Source organism: Syngnathoides biaculeatus, chromosome 11 (genome assembly GCF_019802595.1).
Source record: "Syngnathoides biaculeatus isolate LvHL_M chromosome 11, ASM1980259v1, whole genome shotgun sequence".
Taxonomy (NCBI): Eukaryota; Metazoa; Chordata; class Actinopteri; order Syngnathiformes; family Syngnathidae; genus Syngnathoides; species Syngnathoides biaculeatus.
Genome location: NC_084650.1, coordinates 13,846,909 through 13,865,915, shown reverse-complemented (window position 1 = coordinate 13,865,915; position 19,007 = coordinate 13,846,909). Strand labels below are relative to the sequence as shown.

The 19,007-nt window shown below is 44.7% G+C and overlaps 2 protein-coding genes across 3 annotated transcripts; one reads left to right on the top strand and one right to left on the bottom strand.

The window, feature by feature from the left end:
* Window positions 1-700: 700 nt before the first annotated feature.
* On the bottom strand, window positions 701-11,672 carry srpx2 (sushi-repeat containing protein X-linked 2). Of its 2 annotated transcripts, XM_061834263.1 has the most exons (11): window positions 11,550-11,672; window positions 10,572-10,714; window positions 9,138-9,245; window positions 7,725-7,916; window positions 7,481-7,657; window positions 5,033-5,156; window positions 4,827-4,948; window positions 3,596-3,778; window positions 3,381-3,514; window positions 3,179-3,300; window positions 701-1,330 (listed from the first exon to the last, which is right to left on the bottom strand). In XM_061834263.1, exons 2-11 carry the CDS (start codon window positions 10,615-10,617, stop codon window positions 1,144-1,146), a joined length of 1,395 nt encoding a protein of 464 aa, XP_061690247.1. In that variant the 5' UTR covers window positions 10,618-10,714; window positions 11,550-11,672; the 3' UTR covers window positions 701-1,143. The 2 variants fall into 2 exon arrangements, with proteins under 2 accessions (XP_061690247.1, XP_061690248.1); XM_061834264.1 differs by lacking the exons at window positions 7,725-7,916; window positions 11,550-11,672 and having other exon boundaries at window positions 10,572-10,870.
* Window positions 11,673-18,508, top strand: tspan7 (tetraspanin 7). The gene is made up of 8 exons (XM_061834265.1): window positions 11,673-11,905; window positions 13,443-13,631; window positions 13,707-13,781; window positions 13,873-13,968; window positions 15,084-15,239; window positions 15,762-15,845; window positions 17,890-17,984; window positions 18,064-18,508. Exons 1-7 carry the CDS (start codon window positions 11,819-11,821, stop codon window positions 17,956-17,958), a joined length of 756 nt encoding a protein of 251 aa, XP_061690249.1. The 5' UTR covers window positions 11,673-11,818; the 3' UTR covers window positions 17,959-17,984; window positions 18,064-18,508.
* Window positions 18,509-19,007: the final 499 nt, after the last annotated feature.

Here is a 19,007-nt window from a genome sequence, read left to right as displayed (position 1 = left end):
TGTTTCCTTCCAGTAATTGGTAGGCAATGAAGGATGAGGTTAGACCCTTGGACCGTGATGTTTGCATATGATATTGTGATCTACAGTGAATGCAGAGCGGAGCTCCGGCCCAGCTGCCGCGGATGGTTCTTCGGACGGGAATGACGCGGAGCCTGACGAGCGAGCCCTGGTGGCAGGCCGTGAGCCGAGCGTTGGATGCGTTTAGGCGAGTTTCGGTGTCCGTTACCCGAGCTTCGGCGACTGGGGAGGGCGTTAGCCAAGCATTGGTGGTTGTGGAGGCCTTTAGCCGAGCTTCGGCGTCCGCCGCCTGAGACCTCGGCTCGCGGCCAGACTCCGCGTCATTCCCGTCCGGAGAACCATCCGAATATTCAACATTATTACAGCCACAGGTTCAAATTTATATGGAAGTATTCCTCCGTCTTCCCGATCAACCGATACTGCTATTTCCTCATCAGATGAGGATAAATCCGAGAAATCAGCGCGGGCCAAAAATAGTGTCCCATGTAATCGAGCCTTTGTTGCGGCACGGTACACGTCACATCCGCCCACGTAGGTCATGTGACTCGCGAAAATGGCAGCGCCCTTGAAAATTCGTAATTATCAATAAAAAGGTTCTCAAAACCCTTAAATGAGAAGATTTAACAACACATTGCCAAAATAGAGTAGATGTTACATGAACTATTGGATACATTAATGCAAATCAGTGGAATTCCCCTTTAATAAAAGTGAAATTGACGAGTAAAAAAGCATAAACATCTTCTTTGCATTTTATGTTTTTATACATGACACTATTGTGCAGTGCTATTTTGTTATTGAAAAAAACAGTAAAAAATTCTCGTGTGTATGTGCACGGCTAAAACAGATTAACGGCATTTCCAATATAATTGGAGGAAGTTGATTTGGGCATCAAAGAGTTTTGAAGATGTAAGTACTGAAGATGTCCGTTGCGCTCCATTTCGTGAGGCGACCCCGACTGATGATTAGCAAGAAGCGCTTCAGGGTGGAAGCTCAGAACCGTGTGCGGCGTTCCTCCTGCCCAGCGTCCGTCCGGCCTTTTTCTCGGCTCTCCGCTCGTTTTCGTGACCCCCGCCGGGCGTGTCACTTCTGTCTCTCGTTCTTTCTTGATTATTTATTATTATTTTTTTAGAAATCGGAACAGAACTCGCTGTGGAGGTCCAGCTTCTCCCGCTCGTCTTCGTCCAGCACGAAACTGTCGATGTAGGAGAAGAGCTCTTCCGACGGTAAGGGGTTGATGAAGCGCTCCCGGTCCAGCCCCATCTTGTCTACCAGAACCATGCTGAAATACTGCCTGGAGATCCGGAATGTCATCCTGCGGCGGAGGAAATCGTCAAAATCTCGTGTGAGGTGCTGAGTCAGACGCCGGGATTAGTGTGTGTGAGTGTGTTTGCTCATTGGGGAGGAGGGGGGGGGGGGGGGCTCAATGGAAGCATTTTCCGGCCCGGAAAACCCGAGTCGTGCCGCCGCACCGATTCCGTTGACTGGTGGAAAATCTACATACATATTTGCCTTTACTTAGATGAATACATGATTCATATTATATGTGCTGTCTTTGGGTCCATTACGGCTGGAAAGTTGACTTGTTAACTCTATCCGTCCACATCCATTTTCGTAGCCGCTTATCCTCACAAGGGTCGCGGGGAGTGCAGGAGCCTATCCCAGCTGTCAACGGGCAGGAGGCGGTGGTACACCCTGAACTGGTCGCCAGGGCACATCGCAGGGCACATCGAGACAGATGACATTCAGATGATCGCACCTATGCGCAATTTAGAGTGTCCAATTAATGTTGCGTGTTTTTTGGGATGTGGGAGGAAACCCACGCAGGAGAGGACGTGCAAACTCCACACAGGCGTGTCCGGGATCGAACCCGGGACCTCAGAACTGTGAGGCCAACGTTTTACAGCTGATTCACCGTGCCGCTCTACGTTCACATTTACATCTACATACGGGGAGAATGTCGGCACCAACCCTTGCTGTGAATACCCCCAAATTTTTAATTGGCTATAAATGTCACAAGATGGTGATAGAGCATTTTTTTCTCGGCCCGGCGAAATGAAGCTCATACCATCACTTCAACACGATGCCGCTAGATGGCGCTAAAGCAATGTGTAGCGAGTGTGGAATCCGCTGTGCATGATTTGAGTTAATCATTGATTTAAAAAAATAATAATAATAATAATAATAAAGACTGGATGGCTCATTGGCCACCAAAACTTTCTTTGTGGCCATCCGCCATCTTGATACTCCCAAAACAAGCATGCTGACCTGTGCGTTAATCGCCGGTTTTGTAAGAAAACATTCCCACGGGTAAGTTAGAAAGATTTACTTTGACACTGTTAAAGTTTGTAAATTTTTTTTTTGTTGTCATTTTCTGATGAGTTTGATTCACTTGAACAAAGTTTTTGTTTACGGTTGTTGTTGTTGACCGTTCACTCTCTGCTTCACCTTTATAGGCCGACGGTTTTTCCCGAAAAAAGCCATGTCAGTATTTTCCCAAACTACATCAGTGGATAAACAAGAAAACATTTTTATGTGAAATTTTTGGATGAATTTCATAATACAGAACTCTTCAAATTGAATTTGATTTTCAAATGCGATGAAACAAGTTGAAGTCTGAAATGAAGCGTCACATCGACCGCAAATGAACAACACGTTTAGCATGTATTTTCCCATATTTCCAAATATATATCAAACTGATTGACTTAAAATGTCATGTTTTTATGACAAAAATCCATAGTTTTTTTTTGTTACGTTATGATGATAGTGCTTCACGGCGTATTTTGGGAAAAGTTAACATGTCACGGAAATCGGGCGAGGTTTCTCGCTAGTCACGCTGTTCTGTGTCTTCCCTTTCCACTGAGCGTTTTTTGGCTTACCAAGTCCAATTCAAAATCCTTCATGTCAAGCTCACACGACCAGTTTTAATCCTACATGCCAAGATTTGAGGAATAACTCTGCGATAATCCAACCTGTAAACCTTGTCCTCCACCTGTTTTGGGAGGACCAAGATGGCGGCCAACTGCCTTCAACCAATCGCCATACCACTCGACATTTATGCGCGATTGAATCTTTTTCTTTTCGATCACTTAATCTTACGAAATGTACATTTTGGCTGTCCGATACCTCGGAAGGCGGCGTTATTAGAAACTCTCGACTTTACCGCAACTCGTCGATGACCGCCGAGGTCAGGTTGTTTTCCTTGATGCGTCCCGTCTCATCCGGCGGCGAGCCCAGCAGCTCGATGAGCGTCACGTGGCGCAGTTCCAATCCGCATTCTGCTTTCTGACGGCGGGGGCGGGACGATTTAAATGATATTAATGGATTTTTGGGCGATTATGTACGGCGACCGAAGTTCACCTCACTTGTATCATGACGTTCTGCAGCTGGTACTCCGGGTCGGTCACGTCGGGCGCCGACAGGATCAGGAGTCGCCTCTTCTGGAAGAACTGACGCAGCAGAGCCGACGCCGTTTGCACGTTCGGCTCGATCGCCATGGCTGAATGGCAACGGGTCGCGAATAGAGAATCGGTGCCAAAAAGGTAAATTTGGGGGGTGGTCAAGTGTACTTGGTACTCACGCACGCACAACGCGGGCTCGGCGCTCCAGCTGCGGTCAAACTGGCAGACCCGAGTGGGCTCGCCCCTGCGCTCGTAGGCGGCGTCGCAGAGGTAGTCGCACGTGGAACCGTAGATGGCGTCGTCGGAAGAGGAGCAGGTGAGGGAGCCGTGCATCGGGGGGGACAGGGCGGGGCATCGCCTCACTGGAACGAAGGAAATAACGCGGCGGAGAGTTTTCATCGAACTGGTCCTTTGCGTTCAACTACCGTAATTCCCCGCCTACAAGCCGGGACATTTTTCACAGCCGCCGTGCTAGTTAGCATTAGCGTTGCCGCGTTAGTGTTAGCAGCGCCGTGTTAACATTAACAGCGCCGTGTTAGCGTTAGCATCGCCGCATTAGCATTAGCACCTGCGCGTTAGCACGGCCGCGCTAGCGTTAAACTCTTTCTGTGTACCGAGTGTCAAGAGCTTGGCGGGACCACGGTCTAGTTATGGTACGCTATTCAGGATTTGTTTGTTCTTGTTTTACCCTATCCATCCATTTCTTTTTGCCGCTTATCCTCATGAGGGTCGCGGGGAGTGCTGGAGCCTAGCCCAGCTGTCAACGGGCAGGAGGCGGGGTACACACTGAACTGGTTGCCAGCCAATCCCAGGGCATCGAGACAAAACAGCCAATCACAATCACACCTATGGGCAATTTAGAGTGTCCAATTAATAGTTGCATGTTTTTGGAATGTGGGAGGAAACCCGCACAGGCACAGGGAGAACATGCAAACTCCACACAGGTGGGTCCAGGATTGAACCCGGGACCTCAGAACTAAGTTGGCGTTTTGGTCACTGGCATTGGCCAGTTCGTTGTGCGTTGTGCTCTGAGTTTGTGAGTTGCATTCACTGACAGTAGGAAACTCCACCACCGTCACAGTGTTTCTGTCCCACTCCAGCTTGAATAAAACTACGCCTAACATCATGTCCTCGTCTTGGAGTCCTGCATTTGGGTCCAGCCCCACATCGGAGGTTCGAGACGACGACGTTTATCACCAGGTGCAATCAGGAGGCCGGGAATTACGCTAAATCAGACTCAGATTTCACAACAAGGACAATTGGCGGATTATTGGAGTTTTGGGATTTATAGCCGCAGCCCCAACTGAACACACCAAAAACTGCAGGCACGTAATGTATCCAAAATCCTTTCGGTATTTGCGGTCTGACAAAAGTTTCACTGACGCGCTTGGAACTTCACGGTCCGCTCACCTTCGACCCGGATGATGAACTTGCAGGCGGCTCGGTTTCTGGCTTGATCGTACACTTTGTAGCGGACGATGTTGGGCCCCTCCTTGAAGTCGGTGCCGGGCTCCTGGCCCACGAGGATCACGCTGCAAAGAGAACCACCTTGAGCGTTTCTACCCCGTCGCGGCCGAGAAAAAGGGTCAAAGTTCGACGGGGGGGGGGGGGCGTACTCCAGCGTTTTATCGGCAGTGTCCGTGGCCACGGGGGCGTCCCAAGTCACTCTGGCCGTCAGTTTTCCAGCTTCCGCGACCTTGATTTTGGATCGCGGGCACCGGATTTTGGGAGGCTCCGTATCTGAAATCAAGAGATAAAGTCGTTACGTTTTCCACGATTAATTCGCAATATTCGCAAATAGGAGACGGTTTCAACGCAACCGGGTGAAAATGTGACTTTAGGTTCCATCGATGAATACAGTTTTTATCGTGGGCCACATTGTAGTTACGGTTTCCCTCAGAGGGCCGTTACGACGTTGAAACCATAAACCTCTTTAAATCGGCCGACCATATTTACACCTAAAATTTACCAACAAGTTCGAAATCAGAAACAAGACTAATGTGTTTTTCAATTATTGTCCATGTTTGGTAACACACAAAAATGCTTGCAACATCTCAATGTCATCATTTATGATATGACAATTTGAAATTTTGGTACAGATTTGAACAAAAATCATGGACACGTGATTTGCCTCCGCGGGCCACATAAAATCGCGCGGCTGGCCGCATCTCGCCCCCCGCCCTCGAGTTTGACACCCGCAGATTAATAGATTCCAGATTCACGTGATGAGGCTTCAGAAAAGTATCAAATACTTTTTTTTATTATTATTAAGGTCACGACACGGAGGCTCCTGCTCGCAGGCCTCCGGTTTTGACAAGAACTGCAGGGAAATGTTGGGCTCAGGGACTCCAGCTTTGGATTCCATTTGCGCCGTGAAGAGGAAACCTGTTTACTTTAGTGAAACCGAATCTCGAGAGAGCCCCGCTGCTAAAATAAAAAACATCAGCAAAGCAGATGGACTGAGTTTAGCTCCACATTGAAGCGATCAAAAAATTCCTCAACCTTCGCAGTGCGGTTTTTGTGTCCTCCGGGCAGCTATCGGTTCTTTTACTTGCGTTTTTAACTTTTACTACCACCTCTGCAATGCAGCAACAATGACAAAAGTTGAAGCCAAATTCCTGCCTTTAAAGTTTTGGGATCATTTTCCACTTGAAAAATATGCGTACTGTACAGTACAAATAAACAACATGACATACAAAATCTGGACTGGCTAACGTTTTGGCTAGTAACAGCGAGGCAGCCGCTAACTCGCGCTCACGGCGGCCAACTCTCCACTCTCATTCGCTGACTCCCGCGTCACTCGCCCCACCCCGCCTTTGGAAAAACGCGTTCAGTGCCACTGCCGGCTTTAGACGTCAAATACGCAAGTTGACTGGTGAGGCTGATTTTCAAAGTCGCACGTGCTAAAAGTCACAGATGTGAATGATAGTGCGGAACGTGAGTAGGTGGTCAACAAAAATGCCTTATAAGCGCAACCGTAGTTGAAATTTCGCCAGTAAAAATTTCACTTTTAGTCTATACCGTCATTCCCGGCCGACAGAGCGCACCTGGTTATAAGCCTCACCCAGTACATTTGCAAAGGAAATACCATTTGGTACGTACATGCGCCGCAGCTGTGTAAAAACCGCGAGTGCCCACATTGAAACACGAGATATTTACAAACAAAGACGGTACACAGAAAGAGTTTAACACACAGGTGTCAAACACAAGGACCGGGGGCCAGATCCGGCCCACCGCATAATGTTCTGTGGCCCGCGAAGGCAAATCATCGGTGTCAAAATCTGTGTTCCTTTTGAAAATGTCGCAACATTTCAAATCATCATAAATGATATTTTTGCGACCTAACATGAACAATAGTTGAAAAACCCATTACACTTGATTTCTGGTTCCAAAAGTAGTTCATAAATTTCACGTGTAAATATGATGAGGCGATTCGGGATTTCCATGGTTTCACCATAACGCCCCCTGTGAGGGAAATCGTAACTACAATGTGGCCCGCGACAAAAAAATTAGTTTGACACCCCTGGTTTAACGCTAGCGCGGAGCGAGCATGGCGCTAACAATAGTGCGGCTCTAACGCTAGCGCGGCGCTAACAGGGCCGGTTAAAATAGAAAAAAAAAAACTTACCGGTAAAAATCACCGAGACACACCAATAACACAGCAGCAACACGCTAGCACCGTGCTAACACTAGCGCGGTGCTGACAGGGCCAGTTAAGAAAAAAAATTACAGATAAAAATCACGGAGACATGCTAGTACAGTGCTAACACTGGCGCAGCACTAACACGGCCGGTAAAAGTCACTTCCTCGGCAAATATATTGCGAGCTTACGCTTACCTCTTCCGCTCGAATCCCCCTTCGTGGCCGTTAGAAAAAATGCACAAATTAGCCGCATCACCGCATAAAACGCAGGGTTGAAAGCTTGTAAGCCGGACGTTACGGTACTGTCTTTTTTTTTTTTTTTTTTTTTTTTAACTTGTTACTTTTTAAACACATATCTGCACTTCCAGTTAAGTACACAGTTTGAGTACTTTTGCCCCCAACCCCGCATCGGCGTAGAGCACCTGAGCAAATGGGCTGCACGCCGCTCCACGTGCCGCCGTGCCGGCACGTGCGGCTGTGCTCGCCCTCGATGCGGCGGCCGGGCGCGCAGGTGAAGTCGCACCTGGAGTCCACCACGAAGCCCTGCGTGCACGAGTACCTGCCGTGCGGGATCAGCGGCAACACGCTGCATCGCATCTCTGCAAGGTAAAAAGCCGGTTCGTTAGCCCTTCGCGTACACGCTAGCCGCACGGCGTTGACGCTCACTGCGGCAGACGGCGGTGCCGGACCACCGGCGGTTGGCGAGGCAGTGGATGGAGCTCTGGCCGACCAGCCGGTAGCCTCGGTCGCAGCTCATGTTGCAGCGGGTGCCCCGCGTGGTCCGGTAAGGTCGGCCCCGGGGGGAGTGGCAGGACAGCTCGCCGTTGACGAGCCGCGGCGCGTGACACCAGTGAAGTTCTGATGGGACAGCGAAGCCGTGTTGAGCCGTGTAGCTACGGTGTGCGTAGACAGTACAGCGCGGGTGTCAAACTGGTGGCACGGGGGCCCAGAACCGACCTGCCGCCTCATTTCGCGCGGCCCGCGAGTGCAAATCGTACGCGCCGACTTCTTGTTTCTCGCCAAAAATATCAAAATTTGTCTTCACTTTTTCCCAATACACCTTGCGATATATTTCTTGTATCAGTCCTGGTTCTGGTTGGAAAAACGTGTTTTACAGGATTCTGATTTCAAAACTTGTTCTATCGTCTAAATGATTCATTCGTTAGTACCGGTTCAGAGTTGTGGTTGCCCGACGAGGGAGGTCAGAACTTGGACGTGACCAACGGCAAAAATGAGTTTGACGGCCCCGCACGGTACCAACCTCGGTTCTCGACCACAATCCGTTCCAGGAGGCGGTTCGAGAACCGATTTGTTCGAAAACCCAATCGATATTTCCCACGTCCGCGTACAGAGGCTGCGTTATACACGATGAGAACGCGCGTCGTGGGTCAGCTGCTCGGGCTGACCATTATTTTATATCCATATTTCGGAGCAGGCGTTCGAGTACCAACTTTCGTTGGGAAAACAGAAGGCAAAAAATCTCGAAATTTTCATTCGAAAACCGATTTGTACGACAACGTAGACGTTCGAGAACTGAGTATTCACTATGGATCGAAATTTCTGCACCTTTTTGCGTATATTTTTATAATTTACCATTTTCAGGTAATTATTACTGTTTTTTTTTTTGTACATACATAATAAATGAGGATATCACATCATTATCTTCCTATTTTGTCATCAAGCAGTACCAGGCAATTGTTAGGCATTTAAATGCGCATTTGTAATAAATGTGTTATTACAGATGTTCTCAGGGCAGTGATTCTCAAAGACTTGAAAAACTCGCACAGTTGCGTACATATAAAAATGTAAATGAAATGTATAATGCTTAAAACGTGAAATGCTATCAAAAGATATCATGAAGATTGTAGCTATGCAACAGCTTATCTAAATAACTAAACATTTATTGTATTCCAGGATTATATCACTAACTTTGTGTATTGTGATGATTTACCATTAATTAATCGGTAATTATTTTCAATAATTAATTTTAATAATATAAGTAATAAGTGATTTTTTTAAACTATACTCGGATCTAGTGATTGCAGTTACTTGAGGTGGCTGCCGCATTTGCAAACGTACCGGTGTAGTCCAGGCGAAGTGCGTCGGCAGCGTCCACCGGATCTTCGGCGCCGTCGCCACCGCCGGCGTCCCCGCCGCCCTCCTCCTCCTCCGTGGTCCCGCGCACGCCTGCGACAAGGAAAACCAGAAACAGCAGCTGACAAAACCAGACTAGAACACACAACGGAACCTGACATTTAGCGGGAGGGGGGGGGGGGCGGCACGGTGGGTCAGATGGAAAGCGTTGGCCTCGCAGTTCTGAGGTCCCGGGTTCAATCCCAAACCCCGCCTGCGTGGAGTTTGCGTGTTCTCCCCGCGCCTACGTGGGTTTTCCCCAGGCACTCCGGTTTCCTCCCACATCCCAAAAACATGCGACATTCATCGGACACTCTAAATTGCCCCTAGGTGTGATTGTGAGTGCAACTCTTGTTTGTCTCGTTGTGCCCTGCGATTGGCTGGCGACCAGTTCAGGGTGTCCCCCGCCTCCTCCTGCCCGTTGACACCTGTGTTATGCTCTGACACGCCTGCGACGCTCATGAGGATAAGCAGCTGAGAAAATGGATGGATGGACGGACTTGATTACTTATTTAAGCGTTGGGTTGAAAATATCTGGCGGCAACGGAGGATCAGCTGGTAGGATGTTGGCCTCACAGTTGTGAGGACCCGGGTTCGATCCCGGTCCCGCCTGTGTGGAGTTCGCACGTTCTCCCCGTGCCTGCGTGGGTTTTCTCCGGGCACTCCGGTTTCCTCCCACATTCCAAAGACATGCGACATTAATTGGACACTCTAAATTGCCCATAGGTGCGATTGTTTGTTTGTCTCTATGTGCCCTGCGATTGGCCGGCGACCAGTTCAGGGTGTACCCCGCCGACAGCTGGGATTGGCTCCAGCACTCCCCTGCGACCTTTGTGAGGATACGCGGCTAAGAAAGTGGATGGACGGATGAAAATATCTTCATTCTTCAGGTCATTTGAGGCTTCCATCTTTCAGCCGGTCAGTACGAGCTCGGTCAGGACTTCGGCGGAGGACTAAATGGAGGTTTTCGCAAGCCTTGGCCCAATCCCCAAACTGGAGGACGTCCGGTCCGGTCAAAATGAGTCGTCAGCAAGAGAGACGAGATTTGAACCACCGACCTCTCGACTGCGAGGCAGACACGCAAACTTTTGAATCCCGCAGCCTGCCAACAAAACGCTTCATTTATTTTATTTTTTAAAGACAATTTGCGCCAGATTGTCGCTTCATACGTCGAGAAATGGCAGCTGTCGTTTTCCTTCCTTCCCAAAAAACATTCAAGTCCATCTGTTAGTAATGCGGATGTTGGTCATAAAGTGGAAAATTGAAGACATATTAGTCCGACTTCTCCGCGAGAGAGATCGCGGCCGATCATATTCGCAGACGCGTGAGAAAACTATTGTGATATTAGCCGTAAAAAAAAAAAAAGGTTCGACGACTCACCTGTGAGGTGTAAAAAGAACAAAAAGAGCAACAAGGTCCCGGCCATTGTCAAATCTGTGCTCGGGCAAAAAAAAAAAAGATGACAGCAGGAGGGGGCCGCCGGGGGGAGTTTTGCGTCGCTTCTCGTTCCGAGTCAGACTCCCCTAAAAATGACAACACGCCACAAAACCATGACAAATTACATTAAAATGACTTAAAAAAAAACGTGGGAAATTGTAGTTTCTTTTTTTTGGGTGTCTTGTCTCAGTTCTCAGCCCGACGCTCCTTTTTACTTCAGTGGTCCAGTAGAAATCCACTAGGGGGCGTACATGTCTGCTTTGAATACGGCTCGTCCATCACATTTTTTAAACCTATTAATTCATAAGCTCTTTAAAGCGCTTGTTTGTTCATATAAGCATACTCACATTTGCAATTGTTTTTATTCTATTATTGTCTTTCTAATTTAGAAATGCGCTTTAATCGCTTCTTTAACATTACCGACCACCCAACAGGAAGTGTTATTACCTTCAGAATAAAAGTCACAATGTGTCTGTTGCGTTCATTCAATTGATTATAGTTCATAATTCGGATGGTAATTTGATATTGATTATATAAATAAATAATATATTAATAAAAAATTGCGTGGACTGAATACTGTGCCTATTTTACCCCCGCGGATTACTTTAATTTGAAAGCCACTCCGTAGCGTGATGGTATTTAAAATAGCCGCTAACTTGATGCAACAAGTTAACGCTAATTCATCATAAAATCATATTTGTACTAAAATGATTACTGATTTATTTCACTGTAAATGACTAAACGCAGAACACGTCATTTGGAAAACGGGTTTGTGTGCTTCCTGTTTATAACGCAATACCTCACAAAGCAACGGGCGTAGTGTTACGTATTATCCGTTTTAATAGAAATAGTGTATAGCTCGTTGGTTATGAAAAAAAGTTGTTAAAAAAAACAGATATTGTAGACATTGAAAATGCCTACGGGTGCTTTGGTGATCTTCGTCATACACTCGAGCGATTCTTTTTATTTTATTGTGAAAGCAGAGCCAAGGCTGGACAGGTTTAAACACGATTGCTAACTTGACTTTTTTGTCGTTCCCTTTTTTTTTCCGTTTAGGAAAGTGAGATTGGGCGGTGACGTCACTTCCCCTTTGCGCTGGAACAACACAAGAACTTTTTCCTTGGCTTCCAGGCTGCCTTGAGGACAGCTTTTGTTGTTGGGAGTTTTAAGCCAGACGAAAGAACCCTAAGATGTCGCCTCCTTCGCGACGGCTTCAGACCAAGCCGGTCATCACCTGCTTGAAGACTTTCCTCATCTCGTACAGCCTCATTTTCTGGGTGAGCGGCGACCACGTAGATGTAGGAGGGCGGAAAGGTGGGGGGCGGAGTGCACGACAACAAGCTAGCAGACACAACAAAGAAGCTAACAAAGCGCTCATTACAACAGCCTAAATTATGGATTAAAGTTATGAAATGACGGACGGTTGCGTGTAGAATCCGTCATACCTGACATTTTTTTTTGTATTGCTGTGATTTGTGAGTGCGTGAGAGCGATTGTTCAGAGGATTTAAAACACCATGACGTCACTACAGTACCTGGAAGAATATTTTTATTTTATTTTTTTTTTAATGTAATGATTGGTCCAGAAAGATTAACAAGTTTATCATAGCTCCACAGGAAAAAAGCTAGGACATTTTTTTTCTTCTAAAAAAGGGTTTAAAGAAAATGAAAACCGGTGTGATGAAAGAAAACAAAACGTGACGTCACTGTTTACGCACGTTAGTTTAGTAGAAACACTTTTCTTGTTTTCTTAAAATTTAATTTGTTGTACAAAATTAAGGCATTAAGTTTTATAATGGCCTCACGAGCAAAATATTTCAGACAAGTATTTAAAAAAAAAATCATAGCTCCAACATAACCAATAAACCATAACAGCGATTCTCAAAAGTGTGCCACACACTTATTTTGATTTGAATTCGTTTTTATTGAAACAATCTTACAGTACAGTTGATTTATTTTTCTATATTTGAGCTTATTATTGTTCATACAATGCACCGTTATTATAATATACATTTTAGAAATAAAATTCTATTTTTTTTAATGCAGACTTGGGCCTTTATGCTATGCTGATGGTGGTACATCCAACATTGAGAGCCAAATTTATTTTTTTTTTGTTTTTAAGTTTGAAAGCCATTAAAAAAATAAATTGTTTAAAAAATACAATTCTAAGTTATGAAAGGACACAACCTGTATGTCTTAATAATTTTAAAAAAATGCTTTTATCTTTCTAATCATTTCCTATAATTAATCCAAAAACAAAAGACAAGACTATCAGAAATTCAAAGTTATGAAAGGACACAACCTGTATGTGTTGTTAATTTAAAAAAATATATATTTTATTTTTCTAATCATTTCATATAATTAATCCAAAAACAAAAGACAAGACTATCAGAAAATCCAATTTACCATAATTAAACGGATTATGATGATCTTACTGGGTTGACTGAAACTTGCATGTAAAAACAAAAACAGGAGATGTTAATCATAACAGCTCTAATTGAAGATAGCGCGCACGCGCGCATGCTAGATAGCGACTGTTGTTGCTCGATAGCGCGAGCGCACGCTAGATACCGACTGTTGTTGCTGCTGGTTTTATCTTTGCACGCTGCAAACACAATCTGCGCTCAACACAAAGTTCACTCATGCTTTTTGTTATAATATAAACAATATAGGCTGAGAACGGCTGTCTTAAAATTGCCCCAAAATTAAACAAACATTAAAATCAAAACGAAACATTACGCTGACAGTCGCAAAGCATCGTTACATTATCAATGGACGACACGGCGTTTCTGATCGGCTGCTCCCTCGTCGTCAGTTCACGGGGATGATCCTGCTGGCGGTGGGCGTGTGGGGGAAGGTCAACCTGGAGGCCTACATCACGCTGGTGTCGGACGACACCACCAACGCGCCGTACGTCCTCATCGGGACCGGCGCCGCCATCATCGTCTTCGGGCTGTTCGGCTGCTTCGCCACGTGCCGCGGCAGCCCGTGGATGCTCAAACTGGTCAGCCGGTCACGCCGTAGTAGTTTTCCTATCGATCGCCGCGATTCGTCTCGGACGTGGTGTCTTTTTGCGCAGTACGCCATGTTCTTGACCGTGGTCTTCCTGTCCGAGCTGGTGGCCGGAATATCGGGCTTCATCTTCCGCCACGAGGTGAGTTTATCGGCGACCGAAAGCGCCGCGTCGAAAAGAGGCGGACGGGAACGTCCTTCCTTTTTTTTGTTTTGGGGTTGCACTTTTGCAGATCAAGGCCAAGTTGGGCAGCGCGTACCAAAACGCGGTCAAGTCGTACAACAGCACCGAGAGCAGCAGAAGTGCGGTGGACGCCATCCAGAGGACCGTAAGTAGATGCAATGCGGCGCGACGTTTTCTTTTTTTAATTCGCTTATTGTGATTCATTTTATTTTTGTTAAAACAATATCAGTGAAGTCAATAATTCTACATAAGCTTTACCGTAATTCCCGGCCTACAGAGCGGACCTGGTTATAAGCCTTGGTACACAGAAAGAGTTTAACGCTAGCCCCGCTAGCGCCGTGCTAACGTTAGCGGGGTGCTAGCATTAGCGCAACTCTTTTTGTGTACCGAGGCTTATAGTCAGGTGTGCTAACGCTTGCGTTAAACTCTTTCTGCATACCGGAGCTTATAAACAGGTGCGATAACGCTAGTGCCATGCTAACACTAATCCCACATCACCGCATAAACTGCAGGGTTGAAAGCGTGTGAAAAAAGTCGCGGCTTACAGGCTGGAAATTAGATTAGTTTTTTTTTTTTTTTGCTTGATTGTAGTTTAAAATATTAGAATCTATCATTTCATCATTTATTTCGAATTACTTGAATCATACACGATAAATTGTCTTGTAATATTTGACGGCCTTTTCTTCTGCACATTGTTTTTTTTTTTAATTCACTTATTGCGATTCATTTCATTTTTGTTAAAAACAATATTAGTGAAGTCAATAATTCTACGTAAGCATTACCGTAATTCCCGGCCTACACAGCGCACCTGGTTATAAGCCTCGGTACACAGGAAGAGTTTAATGCTAGCGTTAGTTTGCTGCTACCATTAGCGCAGCGCTAGCGTTGAACTCTTTGTGTACCGAGGCTTGTAACCAGGTGAGTTAACGCTATCGTTAGCATGGTGCTAGCGTTAACTTAACTCACTTTAACTAACTTTAACTCCCGCTACCGCTAGTGTTAAACTCTTTCTGTGTACCAAAGCTTATAACCAATTGCGCTAACCCTAGCGCCGTGCTAACGCTAGCACCGAATCACCGCATAAACCGCAGGGTTGAAAGCGTGTGGAAAAAACCTTGTAGGCTTGTAGGCCGGAAATTACGTTTTTTTTTTTTTTTCGAGATTCTCGTTTAAAATATTAGAATTTATTATTTCACAATTTATTTAAAATGACATGAATCATAAATAATAAGTTGTCTTCTGGTAATCTTTGACACGCAGTTGCGATGCTGCGGCGTGAAAAACTACACGGACTGGGCCAACACGGACTACTTCAGAGAGCAGGGCATCCCCGCCAGTTGCTGCAAAGTCAACACCAAGTGCCCCCCCGAGACCCTCAAGGACCTGGACAAGGCTCAGAACGAAGTCTACAACACCGTGAGTCAGAAATTATTCCATAAGCTTGAACGTAACATCCATTTATCTTGCGCTCATCCCATCCAAACCTTCACTTGATGAGTTTTTCGGCCTATCGACGCCATTGTGACATTATGTGACGTCAGACTCTGTAGCTATATGGCGCCCTCTACTGTAACTCTCTTAACTTTTTTTTTTTTTTTTTTTTACTCTTCAATTGTTTTGATTGGGCCTGAGGTACTTTGCGCCCCCTGCTGGTTGCATGGTGGACTTGCACATTAGTACACTATAGTACATTTTTAATATTTTATGTCATTTTTATTGTTTTTATCACGTTGTTTTCAAATGCCTTTAATGATATAAAGCACATTGAGTTATCTCGTTTATGAAATGCGCTCTACAAATAAGATTTGCTTTTCTTATTGCTCAATTATGATAAACAACACAGGACATGAAAACGTTCCCATTGACTCAAATGATGATCAAAAAACGGACCAATTGCACATTTTGTTGATTGTTTTTTCCCCCTCCCCTCGAACGCAGGGCTGCTTCTCACTGGTGACCTACGTGATGGAGTCCAACTTGGGCATCATTGCCGGGATCTCTTTCGGAATCGCCTTCTTCCAGGTACTCGCTAACGACAAGTCGCCCGCCGCGGCTTTCAAGTTTCCGTCGCTCGGTGGATTTTCTTTTTCCGTTGCGTTGAGAGTTCGTTTGAGTAAAAGCGGGAAAAAAATGTTAGTATCTGTAAAAGCGACCACAGCTCCTTGATGTCGCTGACTCGGCCACGCCCCTTACGGGCACGCGTTCAACCTTGACAGTACGTACTGTAATTACTCTATGAACCCGCTCTTAAGTCATTGCGTTCTCTTATAAGTTCTTAAACAATGCAGTGTTCTTTTTCTCGATTAAAACCATTTAAGAAGTTATGGTTAGTGGTGGTAAAATAGATTCCATATGTAAAGAAAACGGGAGTTGCTAGCTCGGTTACAGAACGGATTCAAGACGAACGTGAAGGAAGGTCAAACGTATTATGTACTGTAATTTCCGGCTTACACAACGCACCCGATTATAAGCCTCTTCCAGTACATTTGTAAAGGAAATACCATTTGGTACTTGTATAAGCCGCAAGTGTCCACATTGAAACACGAGGTAATTTACAAAGAAAGGCTCTACACGGAAAGAGTTTTCAAAGTTTTAATACCTTAGCTTGGCTTAATATAGCAACAACACGGAACCTCGAACAGGGCTCGTTTAAAAAAAAAAAAAAAAATACTGGTAAAATAAAACAGCCACGGCAGCTACACAGTAGCAACACAGCACTCACAGGGCTGGTTAAAAAAAAAAAAACGACCTAAATCACTGAGATGCGGCAGTAACATAGCAGAAACATGCTAGCACAATGCTAACAGGGCCAGTTAAAAAAAAAAAAATACCGGTAAAAGCACTGATCTAAAAAAAAAAAAAAAAAAAGACTGGATAGCGCATACACATCGAGCAGTATGTTGATTGGTTGAAGCTAGTTGGCCGCCATCTTGGTACTCCCGAAACATGTGGAGGACACGGTTTACAGGTTGGATTATGGCGGGGTTTTTCCTCAAAGTTTGGCGTGTAGAATTAAAACTAGTCGTGTGAGCTTGACATTTTTTCAGTTCTGAAGGATTTTTAATTTGATTTGGTAAGCCAAAAAAGGTGAAGTGCAAAGGAAAGGCATAGAACACCGTGACGAGCTAGAAACCTTCCATATTACCTAAGGCCCGATTTCCGTGACATGTTAACTTTTCCCAAAATATGCCGTGAAGCACTATCATCAAAAAACTAAGCATTTTTTGGTCATAAAAACATTAAATTTGAAGTCAATCAGTTTGATATATTTTTGGAAATATGGGAAAATACATCCTAAACGCATTGTTCATTGTTGTCTCTGCGACGTCCTATTTCAGACAGAAAATTTAAACTTGTTTCCTCGCATTTGAAAATCAAATTCAATTTGCAGAGTTCTGCATTATGAAATTCATCAAAAATTTCTACAGAAAATTTGTTTTCTTGCTGATCCACTGATGAAGTTTGGGAAAATATTGACTTGGCTTTTTCGCGAAAAACCGTCGGCCAATAAAGGTGGAGCAGAGAGTGAGCAGTGAACAACACCAACCGTGAACAAAACTTTGTTCAAGTGAATTATGATCATCAGAGAAATGAAAAAACCCTTTACAAACTTTAACCGTGTGAAAGTAAAGCTTTCTCACTTAGCTGTGGAATGTTTTCTGACAGCCAGAAACTGGCGGTTAAGGCACAGTTGTTTTGGGAGTATCAAGATGGCGGAGGGCAACTTCAGTTTTGGTGGGCAATGAGCTATCAAGTCTTTTTTTTTTTTTTTTTTTGAGAACAGTGGGTAAAAGTCACTTCCTCGGCACATATATTCCACCGGTCTCACGCTTACCTTTTCCGCTCGAGCGCCCCCTTGCGGCCGTTAGAAAAAAAAAAAATGCACAAATTTAGCCGCACAAGCCGCAGGGTTGAAAGCGTGTGGAAAAAAGTCGCAGCTTGTAGGCCGGAAATTACAACACGTGATTCTGCTTGTGTGTGTCGAGTGTGGCCTGTGAAGCTCTTTGATACCTTTTATGCTTCAAAGTAGCGCAAATAAACGCGACGTGACAATTTTTGCGCTCAGCTCATCGGGATATTCCTGGCCTGCTGCTTGTCTCGATACATAACCAACAACCAGTACGAGATGGTGTGAAAGCGACGTGACGGCGCCTCTCGCAGGTAAAAGACCTCACGCTGAGAATTCAGTGAATGGAAAAAAAAAGTTTCAGGCTTTTCTTTCTTTCTTTCTTTCTTTCAGGTGACTCGGCGTGCCGCTCTCGACTTGGATGACTGACGCTTTTTTTAACAATGAGAAACCAAACTGCTGCCTCTGTTTTGTTTTTTTTTTGTACTCGCTCGAGGAGCAGAAGGGAAGATTGCAAAAGGGACAACATTTCAACTTGTATTGTTTGAGGAGGAAAAAAAAAAAATCAATGTGTAGATGTTCTCTTTTTATTGTGCTTAAGTATTCATTTAATGTGTTTACATGTCTCACTTTTAAGCCGTTGTTGTTTTTTTTTTAATTTTGACAAAATGTGTATGACGAGAAAACTGACAAGGGAATGTGTGCGAGGTGATTTGTGAGCCCGTGTAAAGTGCCAATTACGAGAACCCATAATTTCATATCAAAGTCGTCGGCGTGTTAATTGCTTTTTGTTGGTGAATGCATGTGAAATACTGGAAAAAAAATAAAATAAAAGGTGAATTCACATAACTTGTCTGTCTACTGTCATAGGCTACTTATGCATTAACTGCAAAAAAAACCCAACTATTACAGTGATGCCTCGGTTCTCGACCACAATCCGTTCCAGAAAACGGTTCGAGAAGTGATTCGTTCGAACACCAAATCTATGTTTCCCATTGCAATGAATGGGAAAATAAATAATGCGTTCCAAGCCAAATAAATTGGGCTTTTTTTAAAGTATTTTTTTTAGCTTTTCCTGATCATAAACTGCAGAGTAGAAATACATGTATTGTTTAAATACTTTATATCACAAAATAATTTTCAAAATATTTTATTTTTTGTTTAAAATGTATGCTCATATCTGTAGCGACTGAGCCCCCAGCCTTGTAAAGTTTTTTTTTTTTTATTAACAAACATGCAGAATAACTTTAAACTAACAACTTGCCTTCTTTGGAGCTATATTATACATAATAACAAAACTGGGCTGATTGCATTATGTCATTTTTTCGGAGGGCGTT

Coding starts and splice junctions, on each gene's coding strand:
- srpx2 (XM_061834263.1), bottom strand. CDS start 10,617: ATGGCCGGGACCTTGTTGCTCTTTTTGTTCTTTTTACACCTCACAG. Junction 7,917..9,137: donor ACTTCGCCTGGACTACACCG/GTACGTTTGCAA, acceptor CTGTCCCATCAG/AACTTCACTGGTGTCACGCG. Junction 7,658..7,724: donor CGGCACCGCCGTCTGCCGCA/GTGAGCGTCAAC, acceptor TTTACCTTGCAG/AGATGCGATGCAGCGTGTTG.
- tspan7 (XM_061834265.1), top strand. CDS start 11,819: ATGTCGCCTCCTTCGCGACGGCTTCAGACCAAGCCGGTCATCACCTGC. Junction 13,782..13,872: donor GCTTCATCTTCCGCCACGAG/GTGAGTTTATCG, acceptor GCACTTTTGCAG/ATCAAGGCCAAGTTGGGCAG. Junction 15,240..15,761: donor AGAACGAAGTCTACAACACC/GTGAGTCAGAAA, acceptor CCTCGAACGCAG/GGCTGCTTCTCACTGGTGAC.